General features: G+C 40.2%; 2 protein-coding genes across 7 annotated transcripts; one reads left to right on the forward strand and one right to left on the reverse strand.

Moving 5' to 3' along the window:
- Window positions 1-963: 963 nt before the first annotated feature.
- Window positions 964-9,064, reverse strand: LOC131663395 (uncharacterized). Its single transcript, XM_058933785.1, has 4 exons — window positions 8,707-9,064; window positions 8,359-8,638; window positions 1,681-1,858; window positions 964-1,569 (listed from the first exon to the last, which is right to left on the reverse strand). The coding sequence occupies exons 1-4, from the start codon at window positions 9,062-9,064 to the stop codon at window positions 964-966; spliced, it is 1,422 nt and encodes a 473-aa protein (XP_058789768.1).
- An 8,729-nt stretch (window positions 9,065-17,793) lies between these two features.
- On the forward strand, window positions 17,794-20,805 carry LOC131663381 (sarcolemmal membrane-associated protein). 6 transcript variants are annotated; one of them, XM_058933762.1, is made up of 3 exons: window positions 17,794-17,977; window positions 18,049-18,157; window positions 18,258-20,805. In XM_058933762.1, exon 3 carries the CDS (start codon window positions 18,415-18,417, stop codon window positions 20,740-20,742), a length of 2,328 nt encoding a protein of 775 aa, XP_058789745.1. In that variant the 5' UTR covers window positions 17,794-17,977; window positions 18,049-18,157; window positions 18,258-18,414; the 3' UTR covers window positions 20,743-20,805. The 6 variants fall into 6 exon arrangements, with proteins under 6 accessions (XP_058789745.1, XP_058789742.1, XP_058789741.1 ...); XM_058933759.1 differs by having other exon boundaries at window positions 17,794-17,964; window positions 18,234-20,805; XM_058933758.1 differs by having other exon boundaries at window positions 17,794-17,964.
- The last annotated feature ends 4,331 nt before the right edge of the window (window positions 20,806-25,136 follow it).

Consider the following 25,136-nt stretch of genomic DNA (forward strand, 5'->3'; position numbering starts at 1 on the left):
GCATGTTGAATCTTTCGCAGTATCACGTCCATATAAGGCAACGGATACGCGGTCACTCTCGTCTGCGCGTTCACCTTCCTGTAACCTATACAGAAACGATAAGTGCCGTCTTTCTTCGGGGTCATAACGACGGGGCTCGACCACTCACTTTTCGACTTCCGGATGATTCCCATGCGCAGCACCTGCTCGTGCATCTCGTCCTCAATTTTCTTTGATACGGGATAATATCGTTGCTTGATAGGACGTGCGCATTTCAAGTCGATGTCATGCTCGATCCAGCCCGTACAGCCTAGCTGTTCACAAGAGGGATCAGGCAGCAAACTGTGCTTTAGCTCGTTGACTTCTCTGCGCTGACTTTCGGAAATTTCCTCTATACCGAGCGAGGCTAGTGACATAAGCTCCTCAGCCAGCATTGACGAAAGTGCGGCCGGGATTTACTCGTCACAGCCCTTAACCTTCAGCGTGTTCATCTCTGGGTCGAGTATCGCTGAGAAAGCGCGGGTGAAGTCGGCACCTAAAGTGCACTCTGTGTCGATTTCCGACAGAATCAAAACATCGAGCCAATGCGTTACCCCCCTAAAGTGAAGGGTAGCTTTACGTTGCCCATTACTGGCACGTAGTGTCCATCGACTGCTTTTGCCCTCGGGCTTACGTACGGGTGCACCCGGCGATTAAGCGCCAAGGCGATTTGTAACGCGTTTGGACCAAGGACATTGCGGGAAGCTCCGGTATCGTACAACCCTCGAAACGAATAGCCGCCGACGTCTACCGTCAGCCATCACCGGGGCGACTTCTCTACAGCAGCGTTGGCTACAGTACCTCCATCGTATGACGACTGCGCATCGGTCGGATTACTCGGGGCTAGCATAGAGTCACCCGCCGTGTTGCGAAGCGTCTGCGCTACTCCTGTAACGCTGTCGGTAGCGAAGGTTCGGTTTTCCTGAGGAGCGGTAGGGACCTTTTCTACGCACTTCCCGTCTCGTTTTTTGGCTCTGCTAGTTTAGCGGAGCACTCCGGGCAGGTGAACCTGGAATGACCGGGCCAACAGCAATTCCAGCAGGGTACTTTGTCGCCACTTGGACCAATTTCTTTGTCCTTGTTCTTGTCGGACTTTGGAGTGATGATCTGAGCCTGATTACCTCCGGAACGGCCATTTCTGCCTCCACCTTTCTCGCCTCGGCCACCGCCTGGTGAGCCGCGGGGTGTCGCGCCGGCGTTGGCCTTTGCCGCCACCTGAGTACCCTGTTCAGGCTTTACCACAGCGCTTTGACTTCGCGCCGACGACGTCTGGGCCTTCGCTCCGTTAGCCGATTTGAGTTTTTGCTCCAAAAACTCCCTGAGGCATTTTTCCCAGTTCGGCTCCGCAGCTTGATCGCTGACTGAGGCGATGCCGGCTGGCTTTATCTTGGCTGCCCTCGACTTGGGCTTGTAAGCCGCTTCCGGCAGCATACTTTGTTCTGCTGGAGGAGGAGGCCTCCATTGGCCTACCTCATCGTCCTCTGCTTCTTGAGCTCTTTCCAGCAGCTCTTGGAAGTTGATCAAGTTATCCTTGCACCGCTTTAGTCGTCGCTGCAGTCGTGGAAGTATATTATCTATGACTAGGTTCACTTGGCCCTACGCCTCCCAAGGCTCCTGGAACCGGCCGAGAATGGTGAGGAGAGAGACGACATAGTCTCTCACAGGCTCGTCTTCCCCCTGAGTGCGCAGTTGAGCTTCCACGATCAGGCTCCTCCTATTCCTCTTTGTCTTGCTATGCGTCTTGAGTGCCGTGTCCTTGAAATCTTGGTACGTTTTCCATGCGGGCCTTATAGCTCGAAACCAGAACAGCGAGGCTTCTGGAACAGCGGCGTCATCGAGTCTAGCAGTTCATCCTCCGCAACTCGGTCTAGCCGGCGATTCTCCTCTACTTGCTCCAAGAACTCCTCAATACTGACTCCTTTTTCGCCCGAGAATTTAATTTTCCACTCTCAGACCGTCTTTCCGAGGTGCTTGCTCGGAAAACGCGACATTTCCATCATGTTGAGTGTGTGAGGTGAGGGCCCCCCTGTGCTGTGGCTTGCTGCCTGCCTCGTCACCGGCAGCGCGAGTGAATCGTCCACCGTCTTCGGCACAAACCCCCTCCCCCAGCTCGAGCTTGCGGGAACAAAAGGGCTGAACAGCTGAGCACCCAAGCCAGCAGCATACTGTGGCTTCGGAGTGGCGGTTGCGATCACGACGCTCTCAGGAAGCTCGATTATAATCCGCTTAGCACAAACATGGATGATGCATATAGTGCACCATACGGCCAGCCACGAGGCTGGCCAAGTCACCTTGTGCAAAAATCTTATGTCAAAGCGGCGGACAGTAGTTGTCTTCCTCAACAGAGAACGGAGACGCCTCAAACAAACAATTCGTTGTTTTGGGAGAGGACGTCGTAAACTTCTCTCTTTTGTGTACGGGCATATACAAATGCTGAAGTACAAAATGCGTCACCGATTGCCCTAGATAAGCAACTAATGCTAGTCGATCCGAAGTGAATGCAATGTGTATTTGAACGAAGACTTGCAATCACAAGTGCGGATTTGTGTACCTTCACGCGGTGGGGCTGAAAACGCTGTCTCTGTAAAGAAACAGTAGGCAAAACACACAACGCTTGCCCCCAGGGCAATAGACCAACTGGTCAAACAAAAGGAACAACACGGACCATGACAACACGTGGTGAGGTGCGGCCTGTAAACGCCCAAACATTCAACGCGGAGTCTATCACACCCCAAGAGCTCAACTCGAGCCCAGAAAAGCCAAAATCCGGGAGTCACTTGAGGGGAAATCTTTTAGGATTGTGGTACCGCGCGCCCTCTTAGAGGACGGGAGACCGCTCCGGGAGCTAGTTGCAGAGGACCAATGGTCCCGGCAATCAGAATTTAATTCGGGTAGATAAGAAATTACTTCCTATCGACTGGCAATCGGTAGGTGCCACTACTGTGGGTAAAGAGTCGCGGCCGTGGTCATAACAGCCACCCAAAGTTCTTTCCCTCGAGCTCCTGGAGTAAGGTCCGACACCTTTGTACGAGAGAACAGTCCATTGGGCCGAGTAACTCTCGATGACTAGAACGCACTACGGATGCCGAAACCCTTAGGAAAAATATTTCCACAGAAGGGCAGCATCCTTCCTGCTAAGGAATTGATTAAGCCCTAATAGCTAAAACAATTTTACATTTGAAAGCGAAATTAGTGGCTGTCAGCTCCCTTTGAAAGCGAAAACCAAGCACTAAACATCCATCAGATCCAGTGCTACTAATGGTGAACACAGGCTAAGATGATAGAAAAGGCGGAAACCCGACATGCTCGCTCAAATGCTACTTTGGTTGCAATTCGTCAAACACCTAACCCTGACTTGACCAAAACGAGGTTTGATTAATATCAAACCCAGCGTGAAAGATAAACACGCTGGTAAACTCGTAAATAGCTTTAAGTTATATTATAATCAAATTAGTTCTTAAGCAGTTAACAATAATTTAAGCAGTAACATAAGCAGTAGTATAGTAAATAGTATTAAGAAAGTTACCAATTAAAGATCAAATAAAACTAAAAATAAGAAAGAATTAAAAATTATAGATATAAACTTAGAGATTTAAAATCATTAAATCAAATCAAAAGAAATAAAATAAAATGAAAATAAATAATCTAATAACAGATTAAAAAGCTAGAAAAATAACTAGCTTAATCAATTGTAAATAAAAGAGCCATGGGAAACCATGGAGAAGCCCGCAAAGGTAACTAACGAAGCTCAAGTCAACACACAAGTACTCACTACTCGCACTCGAACGCCACTTGCTTAATTGAACGCGCACGTTAACGCCAGAACTAAAATCGAAAGCCACCCTCCAGAATCGCCGGCAGCGATCCCAAAGGAGGAAATATATAACTAGACATTGCGTTGTACCTTGAAAGCGATATGGTCAACCATTCTAGGTATAATAAGGCGAGGAAACGTAAGCAGGAGGCGACCGTCGAGAAACCAGAGCACTGCTCTAATACTCCGGCGTCAACTCAGTTTCCTTCGCAACCAAACAATCTTGACGAAAGCAAAGACGATTGCCCACCAGTCAAGAGGTTCAACTTGAACGCACAACAAAACCCTGAACTAGGCCCAAAACTGAGGATCATACAATTGAACCTCAACAAAAGGCAAGTAGCCAACGATGAGCTGGGAGAAATCATGACAGATAGAAATCTTGACATACAGGTGGCACTGGTGCAAGAACCATATCACTGGAATAACGAGATTTCAGGTATGGGCAGCATCGCAGCTATTCATGAAGCCAAAAAAGGCGAAAAGATTCAAGCTGCGATACTTTACAATCCGCACAAAGTCACTACTACCAAAATTTCTAATCTGTGTGACTTCCACTGTGTTTGTGCACAAGTAGTCGGAGCCTTTGGTGAAATTTATTTCATAAGCATCTACTGCCAGTTCAGCCACAGCAGGAAGACCTATCTTGGCAAACTAGCTGAGACTCTCAAGCAATTGAAAGGCAAAAGAGTCTTAGTTGGAATGGACGCAAATGCCAAGTCAAAGATCTGGTCTAATACACAGGACATGAATGGAACAGTCATTGAAGAATTCATAGACCAATACAGGCTAATTGTGGCCAACAGGAGGGACCAACTTCCAACGTGCCGTAGTACAGGGGGTGAGACGGACGTCGATGTAACTTTGCATACATCAAATCTGTCAAACCTCTTGGCTAGCTGGGCGGTGAAAGAATGGACCACCAGTGACCACAGGCCCATAGTGATCGAACTGGATTTTGCCTCACAGCCAGCCAGATTCATACGAACCGAAGAAACATTAAAACCAAGGTTTAATATGAGGAAAGCTGATTGGGAGAAATTCGGGAGACTTTGTAAATTCGAGAAAGAGAACCTATCTAAACTCTTCTTAGAAACCCCTAAAGACATTGAAACATATGTTTCAAAATTTGAAGAGGTTCTGATAAGGGCAGCAAAGGACTCTATCCCATTAAAAATGAGAAGAACGCGCTCTCAACCCTGGTGGAATCCTGATTTGTGAAGTAAGAAGCGAGCGATACAAAGACAACAAATAATCGCTGCTCTGAAAAGCAAAGAAGGACCGAATATAAAACAAAGGAAAACCCTCCAGAGATCACTTGAAAAATTAAGTCAAATGAATTCCGAATATGCAACGGCTATTAAAAAAGCCAAAAGCAATAGCTGGCGAGACTTCTGTACTATTGAAAGCGAAAAGAATGCTTGGGCGTATCCATACAAACAAGCATCCAATAAACTCAGAATCTCAAAAGCGATGTGCACGGTTAACCGTAATGGTTCAGTTACAAAAGACTGGAAAGAAACAAGCATGGCTCTACTAGAAGGATTAATGCCTGATGACGACCCAAGCTGCGAAAACGACGCACATGCAGAAATTAGCAGATATATGCGGGAGGTTCCAGCAACCGGCGACGCAATGCCTTTTCTAACAAGGGAAGTCGAAATGGCCCTTAAAGCGAACAAGGCAGGGAAATCACCAGGCAAAGATAAAATAGAGTCAGAGATGCTTGTTAACGCAAAACCATTACACCAGGAACTGACACGACTTTTCAACGGCTGCTTAAAATGCGGAGTGTTCCCCAGAAGATGGAAAAGTTGAATGCTAATCACGTTACTCAAAGGGGTTGAAAAACCCGAGAACGAGATTAAATCATATAGACCCGTATGTCTACTCCCCATAGCGGGGAAGACACTCGAGAGGCTTGTGATTCAAAGAATATCCAACATTCTGAACAGCTCGGACTGGTCTTCGGAGGATCAATTTGGCTTTAAGACCAATAGATCCACTGAGGACGCCATTAGAAGACTACATGAAATAGTAGAAGAGGCAGAATCTAATAAGTCGACCAAGTACGTAGCCGCTATTCCACTAGACGTCTCAGGAGCATTCGATGCCTTATGGTGGCCAAGCCTGCTTGCCCAATTGAAAGAAAGAAATTGCCCGAAGAACATCTATAAGCTCCTCCGGAGCTACTTCAGTGATCGAGAGGTGGGCATATATGCTCACTTCGAAGAAACACTGAAAACAGTGACGAAGGGGTGCCCATAGGGTTCAGTATTTGGACCGGTAGGCTGGAACGTCATCTTTGAAAAACCACTCCGGGCAATCAGGGACGCAGGATACGAAGTACTAGCCTACGCAGACGATGTGCTTCTTATCATTAAGGCGAAGACACGCATTGATCTTGAAAGACAAGCCCAAGAAATCATTAATATAATGACGAACTGGTGCAAGTCCGACAAAATGAAGTTGGCAGTGGAAAAGTCAGCACTAATATGGCTTAAAGGCCAGCTAAGCGAGAATAGGAACCCTACAGTCAAAATTGGGAAAGACAACATTAGAACGCACAAAACAGTCAAGTACCTAGGAATCACGATCTCGAAGGGCTTCCGATTGGAAGAACATATTCGAAACGTGGTTCAAGACTATAATAACGCCTATTTCAAGCTAAGTAAAATAGCAAAAGCGAACTGGGGCCTAAAATTCAATTCTATAAAAAAGAAATAGAATGGCTTCCTATTATCGAAAATTACATATGCCGCTGCGGGCTGGTGGCAAAGAGCTAACATCAAACAACAATATACTTTAGAAAGATTGCAGCGATCAGTTCTTTGCACAACACTCAAAGCCTACAAATCGATCTCTCATGAAGCGGCACACGTGCTTGCAGCCTCCTGACCAATAGCTCTAGAGCTTGACGCGAGAGTTGCAAAGTACTGCGTCAGGAAAGGGAAATCGATTAAGATGCGCGGCATCCGAATGAAATCGGAGGAACTTCGATCGGGCAGACTAAAAATCTCGAAAACCATACAACTCATCAACGATGAAATCGAAAGGGTATGGCAGGAGTGATGGCAGTCAGCCACAAATGGCAGGAGAACGTACTGCTACTTCCTAGTAATCAAGGACAGATTAAAGAAGAGGTGGCTAAATCCCAATCACTACACAGTCCAGTTCATAACTGGACATGGTGCTTTTAAGTCATACCTCCACAAGAGAGGATTATGCGAAGACTAACTGTGTAGTTGTGGAGAAATAGAAAGCGAAAGTCATATTCTCTTTAACTGCGAAGATATAAGGGAACTAAGAATGCCATTAATAGAGGCCGTTGAAGAGGAGGGCCATACATGGCCATGCCCGGAAACGACCCTAGTATCTAGCAGGAAAATCTACAATGCCTTTGAAGACTTTGCTAGAAAAGTCATAGAGCCCAGGGAAAGAGCACCAATAACAAAGAAAAAGCGTAGGAAAATAGTTACAATCTATGGTAGAAAGATGCCGCATCTTACAAGGTCCCTAACCTAATTTTTAAACCTACAGAAGCGTATAAGCTTAAATATTTTTGAACGATAATTCGAACACTGAACTTCAGAAATAAACTCTGAAGTTCGACAATTTGAACGCGAATTCCCCTACTTAACCTGATATCGGGGTTTTGAATTGAATATGTGACATGACCGGCAAGAATAGTGAAAACTGCCTGGGGATTCGCCTTGTCGGCTAGACGAGACCCCGCCATGACCTAAAAGTCAAAACACCAAATCGAAAGAGCAAACACCAGTATCAGCTAGTCATAAGAGCCGCTCTTTTGAAAGAGAAATCCGACGTTGGGATGAAATCGGGAAACAAACTTTTCGAATGACGGATACCCACCAGCGTGAGCGGGGATGACCGAAATGCAATGGGAAGACGTGCCTAGGTACGTCGAAACGATGGACCTGTGAGTCGTGGGAGAAATCCCTTAATACAGGTACGCAGGGTGGGATGTTTTCGAACGCGAGCCCAAGAGGGGAGGCTTAGCTAGTTGATCGTCTTAGGAATCTCCTCTGGCTGTCCTAGCTGAGTCTCTCTTCTGACATCCCAATTTGGGTTGGCCTCTGCGGGGTAGTGGTACCAGGTCAAGCAAATCTCGTAAGATTTGTATGCTGCGTGCTTCCGACGCGGCAGACGTCGGGGCAACTAGAGTCCTATCGCGCCCAAACCGAGGGTCAAGCCTTTAGTTCCGCTCTCCTTGAGCGTTGAACCTTGAAAAGATCGGTACTCCTTTCGAGGAGGTCACCGCCTTAGATTAAAAAGGTTCCGACTCGCTGTGTGCGTCAGGGATGTCGCAGCAAACTTGACTTCCGGATCTCCAAAAATGTTTGAAAGCGAAGGAGTGAAAGACAGTGGGCTATGCCAACCTGTTGGTGCCCAGTGAGAAGGGTGGTAATGTTTGATTACGCTGTGCCTCCCTCAAATCGGAAAAGTATGACAACACACAAACACTAACTGTGGCTTCGGAGTGACCCCCCTTCCCCCGGTTGTACCTGCGGAAGGAAGCTGTGAAGCGTAGTTTGCTGCTGGGATCGTCGAGTGTGTACCTGCCGCTGTAGTCGCCATTCGCGGCGCTTCGTGCTGATTTTGCACTGACGGTTTCGTGGTCGAGTGAAACATCGGCGCTTGCGGGTTTAGTGTTGAGGGCGACGGTCGTATTGAGCCATCGAACTGGCTTGACAGCTCGTAGTAATTTAAATCGAACGTGTCTTGGAAATGAACCCCTTTGCCTGTCCGCGTCACGTTCAAGCGCGCTTGATTTTCGGCCGTCTGCTACTGAGCATTAGCGATTACGCTTTTCATTTGCGCCTGTAGATCGCTGTTTATTCACTCTACATTACTTTTTTCCGACCGCAATGTGGCGATGGCTTGCAGCAGTTCCTCTATTCGTTTTTCCTGTTTTCTGCTACGCAATACTAACTCTTGCATTTCTGCTTGCTGCGTAGCCCAAAAGTCGTTCAAGTTTTCTTTTAAAACGCGCGCCTGGAACTCTGCTTGCCACGCCCGTTTCAGCTCTGCAGCCGCCGCCGCACTCAGCCAGTGTTCGCTTTGATCGGGGAACATTACGCGCATTATTCGCTCTGTAGCTAGAAAGGTGACCGGTTCGATTGCCGGCGCGACGTAATGCTGTGCAGTATACTTCTCGCTGCTATTCGTTAAGCTCGTTGCGCTCGACGTAACTTGGGGCACCGACTGCATGCTGGAGGTCACGACCGGCTCGATCTGCGCAACATTCGGCGTGTCTATAAAGGGATTAGAGTTCCAGCTTTCGTTGATCGGCGTCAGCACGCGAGCTCTCCCCTCGATAATCGGTGCTACTTACACGTTCGCTTCTAACGTGAGCGACATGTCGATCGGCCCTGCGGCTCCTTGCGGCGAGGTTGCCGCGAAGCCTAATTGCTCTTCGTCGTCTTCATTTTCGCCGTTGTCACCTAACGTCGCTTTCGCGTCTAACACCGTACAAATATCGTTAGGTATATCGTCCGGCACGAGTTCCGACCGAAAGAAGGTGCGCGCTAAATCGTTTCGCCTTTCTTACGCTAACGTAGGATTATCGAAACGCGTTTGTATAAAGTCGCTCTCGGTGTAGTCGCCGTTCAATCGTCGGTACAATCTGTTTCCTCTTTCGTATATCGAACCATCGTTTCGCAGCTCTAAACGGTTTAACGCGTCTGCCATTACATCGCTTGGCAGCCCTTGAACCCGTGACTTCAAACGAATATTAATGTTGCTCTTAAAAATTGTCAAATTTTCAATTGTCCAGCTGCCGGTTGCCATTTCGTCTGCTCGTGGAGTTTGTAAAAAAAAACAGCAAAATAACAGAAAGAAAAATTTTGTACGGACCACGAGCAAGAGAGAAGAGAAAGAAAAATAAATAAATAAGTGAATTTAGCGATTAATAGAGCTCCGTAAATCGTCGAAAATTCTCAACCGACGCTGGGCAATTATGCCGTCTAACTACAAACACGAATCATAAATACTCTATTTAGTGAGCCGCGTAACGCACGTTTCGTCAACGCTTACAAGTTTTGCGTGGCGAATATACAATCTTTAATGTTGCGCGTAATATTTGTATACGAACGCTTGAATTAGCTCTCGCTGTTGCCTTTACTCGCAATACGGCCTTTTTCGTAAGTTGCGATGCTGCTTATATCGCTTCTTTGTGTGTACGCTTGCTCTGTAGCCACCGGTTTGTTTACATCGCGCGCTCGCACTCGGAATGTAAACACGGCGGCTCGTGTGCCTGTTCTTACTTACTTTCGCTCTCTAACACGCGCGTAACGCTTGAATCTTTTTGACTCGCGAATTTCACATAGCTAACTACAGACCCAATACCGGTTGGGCGCCAAAATGTAACGGGGATTCAGACTTCCCCGTGGTGAGTGATGCTAAATAGCTACTCGGCTCGTTGCAGGCTCGGTACGGGGTTACGCGGAACCCAGCCCAGTGGCTCAGCTATGCCACTTGAAGAGTGTCGCAGGTCAGGTAGTTGCTGGCGGTGCGAGTCAGCACGTGTATAGCGCGGGAGGGGAAGTTGCCGAAAGGAAAGACACGGTGGTTAAAAGAAATATCATTTACTAAAATGAAGGAAATAAAGGAAGCGTACAAATGATATGCGCCGTGAGAGAGACAAGCATGAAGCGAGCGAGAGAGAGATAGATAATCGAGCAAGTCCTTACACGCCGGCTTCGCAGTAGCCTCGAGCTCGCTTCCGAAACACACAAGTATTCAGCTTCAGGGCAGCTTTCTCGACCCGATCAACTGTTCGTCAGCACGCATGCACACAGCACGCAGTCCGCAGGATGCACTTCGGTGCCACGGTTTTCCACGCGATCACGTACACTCTGCACTCTCGGTTCCTAACGACAAAAACGCAAGCTACGTAGCACAAAGGCATCTACCGATCGCGCGTTGACGGCTAGGCCTCCGTTCCTCGCGAAGGCGGGCAGCTAATTGTTCTTCGCGCGCGGAAGAGGTCCCCCTCTCTCTCCTTGGCTATTCGGCAGCGGCGCGTCTCAGCCAATTAGGCAAACGCGCGCGATACTCATGCGTCCACGCACTCACGCATACACGCGGTTCTCTCTCTCTGCTCGGCGTGCTCTTACTTACCTCGTGCAGCGTCAGCAGCTGCGGGTAGATAGGAAAAATATATGAGAGTTATTGATAAATTATAACTGACTTAAGGGAAGAGAGAGACATAACGAGATTCAACTCGTTATAAGCTTCGGATAAATATTATCAATATTGAGAAAAATGGTAAATTGATATTTTATATGAAATTCTGCCAATTGATTTCGGTGCAGTCGGCACCGTTAATTTATTTTAAATAAATTTTGAAATTTAATTTATAAATGTAAACAAACTCTCCAAATGGTTTCAGATGAACAATGAAAAAAACAGTTAAATTAAAATAATATATCTGTTGATATGGAGAAATCCTATGGAAAGCTTGATGCCATGAACCAATACGTTAAAAAAGAAACAAAATTAAATTGTTAGGCGCAGCTGATGGTTCTATCCTATCCTTACCCTTGCCTTATATTTATTTTTATTTTTTATTTTTATACTTTTTACATATTTTATTCCTATCTTATCTTTAAAAAAAGATGAGTCGCTGACATCCAGCGTTGTGATTTGTTGATGCAAAAATAGAACGCGAAATTTTGAATTTTCCTATACTTTGAAATATTATTATTATTATATATCAAAGAGTGTAAGATTTCTATTTTAGCGATAAATTCAATTTATGAATAATTAACATGGATAATAAACTGCAAGAATGGAAATATGTTAGTAAATTGGTTTAAGAACATAATACGTTATGTTTTGAAATTATTTGTACGAATTGTTAATTTTATAACCATCTCCGATACTATACAATCAATATTATTGTATTAAAATTTGGTAGAAAGAAAAAGAGAATGAAAAAAATAAAATTGATACTACATATTTATCTTTTGTATATTTTAAATTAAAATGTATGTGAACAAAGGAAATTAATTATCAAAATATTAAACCCGTTAAATTAAAAGAATATTCACGGGTGTTTTCATAGTGGCAGCAAAAAGTACACGATGTTAAATGTATTACTCATACTAATATAAGATTGGAGCTATAATTACTACTATTAAATATGTAAGTATAATAGTATAATAGTATAATAACATTATTGATCTTAGGTCGAATTAATCTTTTGATTAATTTTTCCGATATATCTTGAAATGAGTAAAAGTTCATCGATTTTTGAGAAAAAATGGGTGCATGTTCTATTTTTATTCATCAATAAATATTGACGTATGTAGTCTATTTTAAACAGCATGACTTATTCGTGTCCATTGAAATCTTGAAGTTGACATGTAAAAGGTTCAAATAATGTAATAAATAATAGTAAAATATTGAAAAAAAAAGCGCGCGAAACACGCTGAATAACACTAGTATTTTAAATAATAAATAATAAATTCTATACACTTGTCTTAAAAGTGATTAATATGGAAATTAACCAATCATGAAGAGCAAACGAAAATACTTTAAAGTTATCTAACGGCTAATATCATGAATGAACTTGAAGATCAAACACTATTGATAAAGAACATTTCATAACACGTTAAAAAAATTATTATAAATTATAAACTATTCCATCTCGTTTTTGAAATCATTGGCATCCGTTGAATGAGAATCCATATCGTCTAATATGCCGAGATTCTTCGCTACATAATATTTTTTTTGTTCTTGAATGATGATAATACCATGTTCCCGTCCGTATTATTTCTTCGTTTACGCTCTGGATATTATTCATGAGTGTTAATTTCAATTTTGATTTTTTATATCGCAATAGATTCGTTGCTTAATATGCAAGGGGATACGATTTCGCAACGTATTGCGCCAATGTTGTGCCCCGCGATTTTTAGTGGGTCCTTTTCCGGTAAAGGGAGTCGACGCGAACTCCTACGAGCGTGAATCCGACGTGATGACGGGGAAATGCGAAGGAAATGAGCAACCACAGTTAGTATCAAAACAATATAATTATAAATGACGATCTCATTGAACTACGCCAACGCAAATACAGAATAAAATCTTAACTCTGCGAACAAACAGGATGAGCGAATTCGCTCAACCCAAATAGGTGACAGAATAGCGCGATTTAACGAAGGAGCGACCTCGTTCACTTACTGGCGTGGGTGGTCTAATTCGACAGTGTTGCACCGGGCAAGAACTGGTGCGGGAGAGAAAGAGTACTTATGAATAATTAAGCTATCCACCGGATGCCTCGGTCCGCTGCTCGCTGGTGGAGAGCCGCCGTCGCCGCAACCGCAGTCCCGCTGGTAATGGGGCCCTCGGGATGATCGGGGGAGGCCTAATGATCGCTGGCCCACTTCCCCGCTTTGCCAATGGGCGAATTGTCAGGCTGTTGGTTGACTGCAGGAGGTGACCGGACACTCGTTGCTAATTAACGCCTCAGGTTCTTCCCAGCAAACTTGCTTTCGTAGTTGGCGCGCGCCGTGGTCATCTTGGCCTCTCTAGCTCGTTGCCGAAATTCTTCTGCCCATCAGTTCCTGCTCGCTCCTCTTTCTCTCTCTCTCTCTCTCTCTCTCTCTCTCTCTCTCTCTCTCTCGCCCCTCCTGTCGTGGCGTGAGCCACGCTCTCCATGCTCTCTCGATCTTATCGCTCTCTTACTCTCTCCCCCGCTCTTTTCGCTCTCGCTTTTCTTTGCCCCGTCCTCTCCGCCGGCCGCAGCCTCCCCTCTCTAGGCCCTGCAACGACACGAGCGCATAAATACTATGTTTCCATTGCCATGCTTGGCCATGGCATCCGTGCGAGGAGAATACAGCACACAGGGTCAGCGAATATCGCTATGAGCCCTGTCACAAATGCTTCATACTCTCTTAGTGTAGCAGATATGGGTAGTCTATTAGAAGAAAATTTGGTTCTCTCAATTTGGATCGCCAGAGTTAAAATAACTTCCTGTTTCCATATAAATAGTGAAGGACCTTAGAAATGCTGTGAAACTGTCTGACTTCATAGCTCGACACTGATAATTTTATGGCACTGAAATGCCGTAGTGTAAATGAAACATAATAATCTAAAAAAACGGATACATATTAATACATAAATATAATATAGATATTTTAAAATTATATATATTTCGGACGTTCTATGTCAAACGGAACAAGACTCTGCCCAAAATTAATGCTAATGGATTTTAATGATCTTCAGCTTAAAATGTTGGTTAATAAACCCTTTTCATGGGCAAATGTAGCCTTTTTAAAAAATTCAAAATGGCGACTCAATATGGCTTCCGGATTGATCTCCATTGCTACAAATTGGTTACAAATTTTATATTCAGGTTTTCAGAAATGGAAAATCTAAAATGGCGTCTTGAATTGACCTAAAAATTTTATTATAACAGAGGAAAATAGTAAAATTTAGGGAGAAATAGTCACGAATAAATATGTTAATGATTAACTCGTCAATAAATGTTTTTTTTTTCTACACCCTGATTTTGATTTTATAAAATCATCATGATGGATCTAAGGTGGCGCCTGGAACATAAAAATCTTTGAGAGTGATGTAAATCAAGACTGTTACTTTAGATTTTGATATTTATACACCTTATAATAATCTCAAATAACGGAAATCTCCGAAAGAGAATGATTTATGTCAAAAGCATTCCATGGTGGGAGGTTTCTCCCAACCGCACCTCGTGATCTCGATTCATTCCACATGCCTACCAACTAACTGGCCATACCCTGGTGGAACACTAACCTTTCGTTTGAAACTTACTGGTCTTGATAGAAGACCCCAATATCCGAATCCACGTAAGCATTGCTTTAGCTGAGGCCTTTAGACTTTTGCGGGACCTCTTTTTCTTCTTGTACTTTGGCCAGGTGGCTTTTGCTTTAACTTTTCTTTTTCGCAGAAAGACTACAGCCTATAGAGTTTTCTGAACGGCGAGATATTTGTTTCCTGTATCCACTTGGTGTAATTTTATTCGTATGACTTTCTCCTACCATTCGTGTTGTTGCTGGGGACCAATCTCTGACTATTACCCTAGATGGAGGACTCCGAAGGGAGTGCTACCACCCGGGCTAGGTGGACTAAGGGGACGACCACGTAGCTGAGAGGGCAGGATCTTAAAACTGGCATGTCTTTCTTCCGTTTCACTTGACTGACGCTAGTAGCAACGGAAATCACTAAGTTTGTCTTTCAAATATTTTCCTAGAATTTAGTTAGGCTGAAATTTTGAATTTCTACTGTAAAAATTGAGGCTCAGGAGATGGGATTCCATTGTCCGTGGCTGCTCATTCAATATATTCACAACTAACCAGGATTATGAAGATATAAATTTAAATTTCACACCGTGTTAATAACATTTTGAATATTATTGGACCTGCCATTTAGAATTTTTATGAAAATATCGTTTCTCCTCGCACTGGCCTCGCTGACCACTTACAAATGTAAGAGGGAGCGCTAAAGCCTATCAAGCGTGCAGAGGAAAATGCGGGCGGTGGCTAGTCAAAATGTCGGGGCAGGCGCTCTTCTCAGAAGCAGGTCCTCAGAGCAGCGTCTCAGGGCGCCATGTCAGCAATCCAGGGGAGGGTGAAGAGAAGTGAGGGGCTCGATCTCACGTGCACGCAAAATTGAGTCAAAGTATCGACTAGCTAGCCGGCTCCGCGTAATCCGATGGTGTTAGCTACGGGGGAATGCAGAATCTCAAGGCACAAGGTTAAATCAATGACAACACATAGTTCACGAAAATTACTATTTATTGGGCAAGTTATGGTCGGTTTCCCAAATCAGCCCAAGATCAAGCTAGCGTTTTCATATAACTATTGCCACGCTTTTCTATTATTTGTCGGCCCAAGGTCAAGTTATTATTCTCATTTAACTATCGCCACGCTTATCTATTATTTGTCGGCCCAAGGTCAAGCTACTATAATTTTCCTATTACCTCGATGCCTAATCTATTTGTCTGCACAATGCTAATTTACTCTATTCTACTTTAGATAACGTGGGTCAATTTAGCGGTCTGTCCAAATATCCACATCGACGCCATTCTCCCTTGCGCAGCACACGAGCCATTCCCCATTATTAGGTGCACCACGATGCGATCGCAACCCGCACTTGCGATAGCTACAAATCAAGTCAGTCGGCCGTCTGACGCACCACCGGTTAGTTGCAGGTCAATTGATTTAGGTCGCGGGTCCTTGAGGCTATTGCTAATTCGTACACTCCCGATCACGATAAAGATTTAATGCGGTATTCACAGGTGGTATCGTCGTCCGGTCTGCCGAGGCTCTCGTTCCTTTTTTCTCTCTTCCTCACCGTGGCACACAAAGGAAATATATGGCTTCACTTCATTCACTTGAAGGTCCGATCTGGGCTCGGCTGCGGCTTCCGGGAGAATAGGCCGTGGCTAGCGGCGTCGTTTCGCGTCTCCTCGATTATCTCCCCTTACGGTCGCGGGTTTTTATTTGATTGGTGGAAATTGTCGTCAAATCGATCATCAGCGCCGTCTATTGTAGCTTTTTAGCCCGCGCAATTTTATTATTTTGCGGATTTTGACACTTAATTTCTTTATTTGTCAGTCTATCCCTATCTTACGGGGTTGTTTCTATGCGCGTGTGTGAGCTAAGCGGCATCAGCTGATTTTCCGTCCGTGTCCTCTTGTCGGAAGAAGATTTTGCGCGAGCCCTGTATGTCAGGCTTTTCGCGTAATGACGCATTATCCCACGATGTAAGTAGAGGTGGTAGTGTTAAGTAAATTGTAATAGATAATGCTCGAATACCCGATAGAAATGATAGGGATACCCGACGACATATGTGAGAAGCTCAAGAGTCCGGAGTAGCTGTTTACGGTGTTGTTAATTGCTCAGTATTGACTTGTTTAAAATTTTTTAATATTGTTTCAGATTTTATTCTAGATCCAATGCATTTCATAGATTTAGGTATAGGAAAACAATTCATGAAAAATGCCGTTTCAAATTCAAAATATGCCGTACTCTTCAACTAACGCAGAAATCGAACTCGTTGATAATATTCTTAAAGCGTTCAAAGTACTACACATACTGGTTCAAATAAAACTTTTTCCTAAAACTCATACTTTTATAAGAAGAACAATGGTAATGAGAAACGAACTTTTATCAGATTTTTGGATTTTGAACTCTACAAATGACCATTCAAAGTAGAATAAATATAAATTTATTCTAATGGTTTTTTATCTCAAAATTAATTTTATATGTATATATTTTACATATAATAATGTAGTATTTAGAAATAGACTCAAAGCGAATTGAATTTCCGATTGAATCCTGTTGAATGTCCTTGTTTTAGCAAGGCAATCTTTCTAAAACATTACAAAAAATGTATTTTAGTCAACGAAAATGTTGCAGAACCGTTTTTACAATATTTTGGTAATATTTTTTAATACGTTGATAAAACGTCATTAAAACATAATTAAAACAAATACGTTTTGCTCTAAATAAAAAATTTTGAATGCTGATCAGAGCAATAACCCTAACCGCATGCGCACCTTATTTTGGCTAGAGGCCGTAAGCCTTAAAGTATAGATCAACATAGTTTTTTATTTTTTATTCATTAAATAATAGATCTATTGATGATTTTATTCTGGATAGTATCGATTTATGATATGAGCTAACGATTGGGCTATTAATAATTTTAATAATTTTTTCAAAACCATCTTTTCTAATTTTCTAATTTGATTTAAACTTGAGTGCTAGATCCTAACGCTGAAAATTAATTTTATTATTTCTAAGGTTAGTTGTGAACAAACTAATGAATAATAATTAGAAAAGTTGTTGCTTATTCGATGAACTATATAATGGCATAAATAGTTTATCAATTATTGCATAAAAGTGATTCTAGGTGTTAACTTTTAAGACCTGAAATAGGGTTGCTTACTTTCCTCTGTGCGTAGTATCAGAGATTTCTGGTAGTATCTACGGAATAGTCCTATGGAGTGGACTACATAAAGTAATTATATCGAAATTGATCTATGTAATTAATGTCATTTTATTGTTGAGATAAATTATATAAAATAAATAATTAGTATTCTTGATAAAAAATTCATTGAATAATAAGTAAATCTTTTTGGTTATATACACCTCATTTATTTATACATAAGTTTATTCATAGATATTTCATAAATTTATTTATTTAAATAGTTGTGAACATCATTTGTTTATAAAAGAATTTCCACGTCTATATGAACATGCAATATAAATGTTTTGTTGAAGAATAATTCAATTGGCTTTTTGAGGTTGTTGCTGTGAAGTAAGTTTATACAATGTTAATTTAATATCAGATATGTGCACTATTGATTTACCAGTAATTTTGCAACACCAAAAAGTGATGGAATGTATATATGTTACAGTACTAAATTGGTTGTAAAATATTCTATGCATAAAGATTCAATAGATGAAACAAGGATATTCCTTAATAATCAGTTTCTCAATAATTATGAGTTAGCTATGACATTTCAGTAGCAGAAAAAATTCATTAGATTGAACAAGTATATAACAGAACCTGCTATGGTTATAGCCAGTCGAGGATTCATGCAAAATGACTTGGATTCTATTCCAGGAAAAAATATGTCTGCAATAGGAATATTAAGTTGTCATGATAATTCTTATCCATTCCAAGAGAGGACTTTACCTTTAGGACAACCAATAAAAGTTGGTCGCTCAGTTGCTAGAGCTAGGGCTGCTATAGATAATGCTATATTTGATTGTAAAGTTTTATCTAGAAATCATGCTTTATTGTGGTATGATTGTGGTAAATTTTACTTAAAAGACACCAAGAGCAGTAATGGTACATTTGTAAATAGTAAACGTTTGAGTCCTTCTGGAGTAGAATCTACAGCTTGTGAAGTATGTTCTGGAGATATCGTACAATTCGGTGTTGATGTAGTTGAAAGTACAAAAAAAGTAACACATGGATGTATAATAGCTACATTAAAACTTTACTTACCTGATGGGAAGGAAGCTAAAGCTACTATTTCTCATTCAGTTGCTTATGTGAATGTAACATTACAAGATTTATACAAATTAAATCAATTTATTCAAGAAGCTGGTCGTAGGGAAAATGCTTTACGTTCAAAGCTTGAATATATGCAACAATTATTAGAACATACTAAACTTGCTGCTAATCAATCTTGGAAAGCTTTGATTTTAGAAGATTGCCTTCTTTCAAGATTAGAAATGCTGGAAAGTCAAGTGTCTACTTATTCTAAAAGCTTTGGAGAAGATAAACTAAAAATTGAATTAGCTACCTTATTGGAAGATAAAATACAATACCAGAAGGCAACCAAAGAACTACTACAAAAGAAAGTACAAGAAAAACGAGAACTTATTGGTAAAGTTCAAATTTTGAGATGTTTGCTAAGTGAAACTGAAGAGGAAACACAAAGTTTACATAATGTGATAAAAAACAATCAGAATGAATTGCAAGAATTAGCAATAAAATATATAAAAGCCCAGCAAACATTAGATGAAACAACTGATAAATTGAATAAAACTAAAAGTAAGTTGAAAGATGTAATTCAACAGTCAGAAAAAGATAAAGAAAAGTTTTCAGAACAATTTGAAGAAAAAAGAAGTATAGAAAAAAGTTTGCATCAACATTTAGAAAATGCCACAGTTGTTATAATTCATACATACAATCAGATTCATGCATTAAAAAATTATATGCAAACTTTGCAAGATATCAACTTTCTATCAAAAAATATTTGCATTCTCCAAGACCATGTTAAACCTATTAATACTATTGATAATATATTGAATAAATCAACTTCTTTATATACTAATTTAATGAAAAATACTACACTACAAGACGAAAAACAGCTGGGAAATAATTTTACTTTTAAGAGTGACGATATGAAGTTAAATTTATTATCATACTCAAAGAATGACTATCTGAAAAATAGAGTTGCTACTAACAAATCGGCTGTAGAAAGTAATCATAAATATATTTTACCTCCTGTATCCAGTAATTCAATATTAGTATTTAATAATTCTATAGATAATACAAGCACAAATGAATCTATTAAACAGAACAATTTTTTTTCTGAAAGCTTAGCTGATATATATTTAAATATTTCATCAGAAACAAAAAATGAAAATCAAAATGCTGAAACTTCTGAAATTTCCGATCATAGGAACAAAAATGATACTAATGCATCAGCAAACCTCATCATTAAATTTTCAGATAATAGATGTAGTGACATTTGCGATGATACACAGAAGTTACAATTAAATTTTCCTAATACTGAAAATTTTCCAAATGATTTACTTTCAGCACATGTTACTAAAATTAATCAACAAATAAATAATATGTTAGAAAAGTATGAGAATAAATCTTTTGATCCATTAAATCAAAATAAATCATTCAAGATAATTCAGTCCAATACTGAATATATAATGAATTCATTGAAGCCATTAACTAATAATTTTACTCTCAGTAAATTTTTTCAGTATTTAATTTTGAAAAAAGTTGCCCAATCATCAAATTTTTTGGAAGTAAGTAATATGGATGAAAGATACAATATACTTATTCAAGAGTTACACGATATGAAAAATTGGCTCTTATGTGAGTCAGATGAAATTCTAATAAATAAACTAAAAATATATTATAATCAACTTGAAAGTGAGACTCAAAATATACAAGAATTGAATGAACAATTAATTATACTCAAAGAAAAGTATAACACAACAATGGAAGAAAATGCTTATGCAAAAGAAAAATTTGTAAAATTAGCAGATCAATGTAAAAATCGTTCAAATTCTACTATGGTGCCCATATATTATTTTGTACCAATTATATTTGTATTATTTTGGATGTTAATGGAAAAAATTTTGTAACAATCTAGTTATAATTACAATATTTTAAGTATGTTTTAAAAACTAATAAAGTTTTATATTACTCAAAACATAAAATTTTATTCAGCGCTTCGAATTTATTTTCACGCTCTTAAAAGCTTAACATGTGTGGCGATCTCATGATCCACATATTTTCTCACTAAATGATAGCGGCCATCCACAAGCGGAAAGAGTCTGGCTTTTTGAATATATTGTTACGTCTCACGTAACAGCCGCGAATTGACAAGAATTACTCAAACGCGATTGTCTCTTTTCGGTCAACGCGTAAGCGCTTTACCACGGGTGCGAGACTCAAACGAAAGCAGGGTGGCAACGTATCTAAAGTACCGAGTGAAAAAGTAATAATTAAATAAATTACCTGTAGTTTGACTGGTCCAGAAACTCGTACCTCAGAAACCAGAGATGTAACGTAGATTAGGTATAACTCACAAATAAGTTATTATAGAAATAGATTTATAATATTTATTGATCAAATTACAGAAGGTGCGTAGTGTCACAGAGTAGAATAAAGAGTGTGTGTTACAATTGTTTTGCGTCGTCTTTTATAGCATAAAATACATAAAAAATAATCAATAAAGAGTTAATCCCAGAAGGGGTAAGTGCGTCACCGAGATTAAAGTCAGCTATTAAATGACTATTCCTTTAATTACGAGAAATCCCCTTCCATAAAAAATTCAAATTTTACCGCTATAAAATAGTCTGACTCGTCCTGGATGTAACAAGCCCGCCCCTGAAGACTAGCGACGCAGGGGGCTCGCAAGTTGCACCTGCCTATTTGAAATTTCGTACATCAAGATAATATACTTATACTTATACTTTGCACATAACAAAGTTACAATAAATACTACGTACTAAACACAAGGTAATTTTACACATTATATGTTTGAAAGAGAAACACTTCGAAGCACTTAACAGAAAGTCTCTAATTTTCAAAAGGCAAGAAACCACCACTCCACAATACATTTAATCTTCTTAAATAATCTTCTCTTATGGTGCCAGCTTTATATATGCGGCACTTTTCTCCAGGAATTGAAGGGCATTCTGATAGGCAATTGACCAGTACTCCTAACAGATGAGAAAAATATTTTTTAGTCCGTGGCTTAAGTATTTCAAAATGCACAGCTTACAAAAACGCCACACTGGTAAAGGCCGGAGGCACTGCACACAGTTATCAAAGGTTAATAAGTCCGCAAAACCTGTACCTCCATAAGGCAAATGTATAAATTCGGCGTATGTTCTTCCGCGTTCTATTCTTTCTCCATGAAAATATGCTACAAGATAGTCTATCCATACTTGCATGTCTTGTCTCGTACATTCATCCGGTGGTCGAGGAACATACTCTACATATTGTAACTGATCATTTTCGTATCTTAACTGCTACCTTTTCATGATGATTCGAAGCTGCTTATTCGTTATATCTGGTCCAGGTACTATCGGTAGGATTAGGTCATATCCCATCATACAAGCGCAATTCTCCGATGCCTTTCGGTAGTCTTCGCAGCTTTCATAGCAAATCTGCCCTAAGACTTGGGTCTGATTTGTAGGGTTACCCACTCTGGATGGTCGCCCCATTTTCACTGCTTCTCTGTTTAACCACAAGATGATTCCTTGTCGATACATTTCCGGTAAAACCACGTTGTCGTATGGTTCCGGACTAATGAACAAGTTTAAGGGATCACTTATCACTTCTTCTTCTGTGATCACAAATCCGTGGTTTTCTCCATAAACTTCTTCCAACTTTTGCAAGACCTTACTCACGAACATGTTATACAATTACTTATAGAGACACAGACACAAAACTAGTTGACACGATGCCGTCTTACTGGCAACTAAGTCCCCTTTATTTTATTCTACCTTTCGAACCGGGAGCTTAATCACTAGTCTAGCTATAAAACTCTAATTTTTATTTCTTTCCTACTGCTAGATACTACTTAATTTATTCGAACACCAGGTGTCGAATTTAGTGTATTCTATGTCAACTGTTTTCGGAGGAGCTTTGCCAGGAAATTGCCGTATAAAATCACTCTAATAATAATTTATTTATTTATTTATTTATATTTTTATATAAAAATAGCCCCCAAAAAAAAATTTATTTACTAAGATTTAGCCAATAGTTACTGTTTTCTGAAAATAGCTGGTCTACTCGCCTACTCCACGCCTGAATTAATTCACTACCTCCTTGATGGAACCGGCACCTTTCGTCATCATTTTCTAATGACTTCCGATGTTCTGCAAAGGGGCACTCCAAAATTTGCATCAACACGTCCTTACACTGTTTGCTTAAACGTAACGCCGTGCAGTAACGACAATTACGTAATGCTAATAATGGTACTTGACACACTGCACAATATCCAAACGTAAGTCGGTGATCTGTATTAAAACTACCATAATCTATCTTAAACAGATGCTGAATGAAGATATCAGTACTTTCACTCACGATTTGAAATAGCAAATTTTGGCTTCTGAATAAATTATCTTTTGGTACTGTAAGATATTCAGGATATTGAAATATCTCATTATTGTGTCACTGTGAGTTCTGGTATTACTGGACCTAGCAGTGAATATCCCATCTTTGTTACACTTTCCTTGCATATTTCTTGAAATTCTGATGAGTTATTATATATTATTTCCCCGATTAATTCATACGTTTTGGTCGGCTGGAAAGTCCGCACTTCGTATCCGTATTCACTTGCTGTTTTGTTCAACCAGCGGCAAGCTCCTCAGCGATAAATATGGAACGGTTCGGGTGTCCAACAGTAGTTTTCACTTGTTTCGAAAAGTCCTAGAGGGTCTCGTTGCACAACACCTTCCTCGTTAAAGAGAAAACTGTGGCAAAATCCTCTTTCATTTATGAGTTTGATGGAAACACACTGAGCGTACATTTTTCATTGAATTATATTAATTGCTTGCTCTGCTATTTTCTATAGACTATCTAATTTCCTCTTACTCCATTCGTTTTAATAGTGATTTTTTCTAATACCCTACTTCTTTCTTTCTACTTTTATGTTCCAGGATGATTACCATTTTACAATCCATGACCTACTCTAGTCACACTAGAAAAGCTTTATTACCCACACCTGGCCTAATACTACGGATAACGTTCCCCCGCAAAGTTAAATATTTCATATGAATGCTAAAAACGACTGCAACTAGCCGGATGACTCTCTCAATAACAGGTATACTTATTTATTCTTTGATATTTATTGATTCTGAGCTTTCGATTCCTATTTGGTCAGACGAGTCTTCCTTTAGTTCTTCATCCTGGGTTGATTCTAATAGAGTTGGTAACATATTTTCATAGTCATGTACCTTTTTAGGAGGTATGCGGGGTACCTCGTAAAACGGTGGCCCCGTAAAATCGTATCTAAATCCGGTGTCTGACTTCGACATTGGTATATATGTTTCGCTTACTGTAATGCCTCTTCTACTTTGTTTTTTGTTGACATAGTGAATTACTATTAATATAATTAGAGAGCTTATAATTAAACATAAAATTGCAATGCTGATACAAATAAAGTTCCAATTTGACAAGTTCATTGTTTTTTATTCTACTTTTGTTGTTAGGGCACTGATCTGTTTTATCTCAATTTTAGTTGTACTGTCTAACCACTGGTCTATATTCAAAAGGGTTAGTCGAAAAGGCGAAATAATTAGATTTTTTATTACTTTATTGCCGGTCGTACCTCTATATATTTTTCCGTCGGCCCATATGTCACAAGACCTGGGGAGTTCAATTATGCCAGAAGAAAGCTTCGGAATAGATATGAATTTGCTAGTGCATTTAATTTTTAATGAATTATATTCTCTCGTTGAGAATAACCAGAGAAAAATGCTAGCAGTTTTGATTAGAAAATAATCTTCATCTTGTCTCAATTTAACATTACATTCATATAAAGTTTTGATTTTTGGCTTTATTAGCATGTCGAACTCACAAGATGCTTTGGTATTTTCTATTAATTCGACACCACATGTTCTATAATATTTTACGATGTTACATAATTCAAAGGCCGTTTCACTCATAAAGAAATATGAATTATTATTAGTTTCTAATACAACAATGTAATCATTCCGCGGTTGAATGTATGCAGCGATTGATTCGTTTGTCTCAGATTGTTGAAAAACTGAAAAAGACATCATTTTGTACACGACAAACTGTTCGGCATCTATGAACGGTAGTACTATTTTTACAATTAGTATTTTTTTATACATCATAAAATGTAACTGTGCTATGTCAGCAATATTTGCTGTATTAATACTATTAGGTTTAACAATGGATTTTAAAAGTGATGTCTTTTCAATTTCATGTGCATAGCTAATAAATATTTATTATATTTAAACATTTCAACCATTAATAACATAATTTCTTTGCTTTCATG

The sequence above is a fragment of the Phymastichus coffea genome, unplaced genomic scaffold, assembly GCF_024137745.1.
Source record: "Phymastichus coffea isolate CEN01 unplaced genomic scaffold, Cenicafe_Pcof_1.1 PCOF00034, whole genome shotgun sequence".
NCBI lineage: Eukaryota > Metazoa > Arthropoda > Insecta > Hymenoptera > Eulophidae > Phymastichus > Phymastichus coffea.

Excerpts from the sequence above, each read along its gene's own strand:
- LOC131663381 (XM_058933760.1), top strand. The coding sequence starts at position 18,415 with ATGGTTATAGCCAGTCGAGGATTCATGCAAAATGACTTGGATTCTATT.
- LOC131663395 (XM_058933785.1), bottom strand. The coding sequence starts at position 9,064 with ATGCAGTCGGTGCCCCAAGTTACGTCGAGCGCAACGAGCTTAACGAAT. Across the intron at positions 8,639-8,706 it reads CACATTGCGGTCGGAAAAAA|CAGACGGCCGAAAATCAAGC; the intron begins GTAATGTAGAGT and ends AATGCTCAGTAG. Across the intron at positions 1,570-1,680 it reads CTCAGGGGGAAGACGAGCCT|CGACGACTAAAGCGGTGCAA; the intron begins GTGAGAGACTAT and ends CCACGACTGCAG.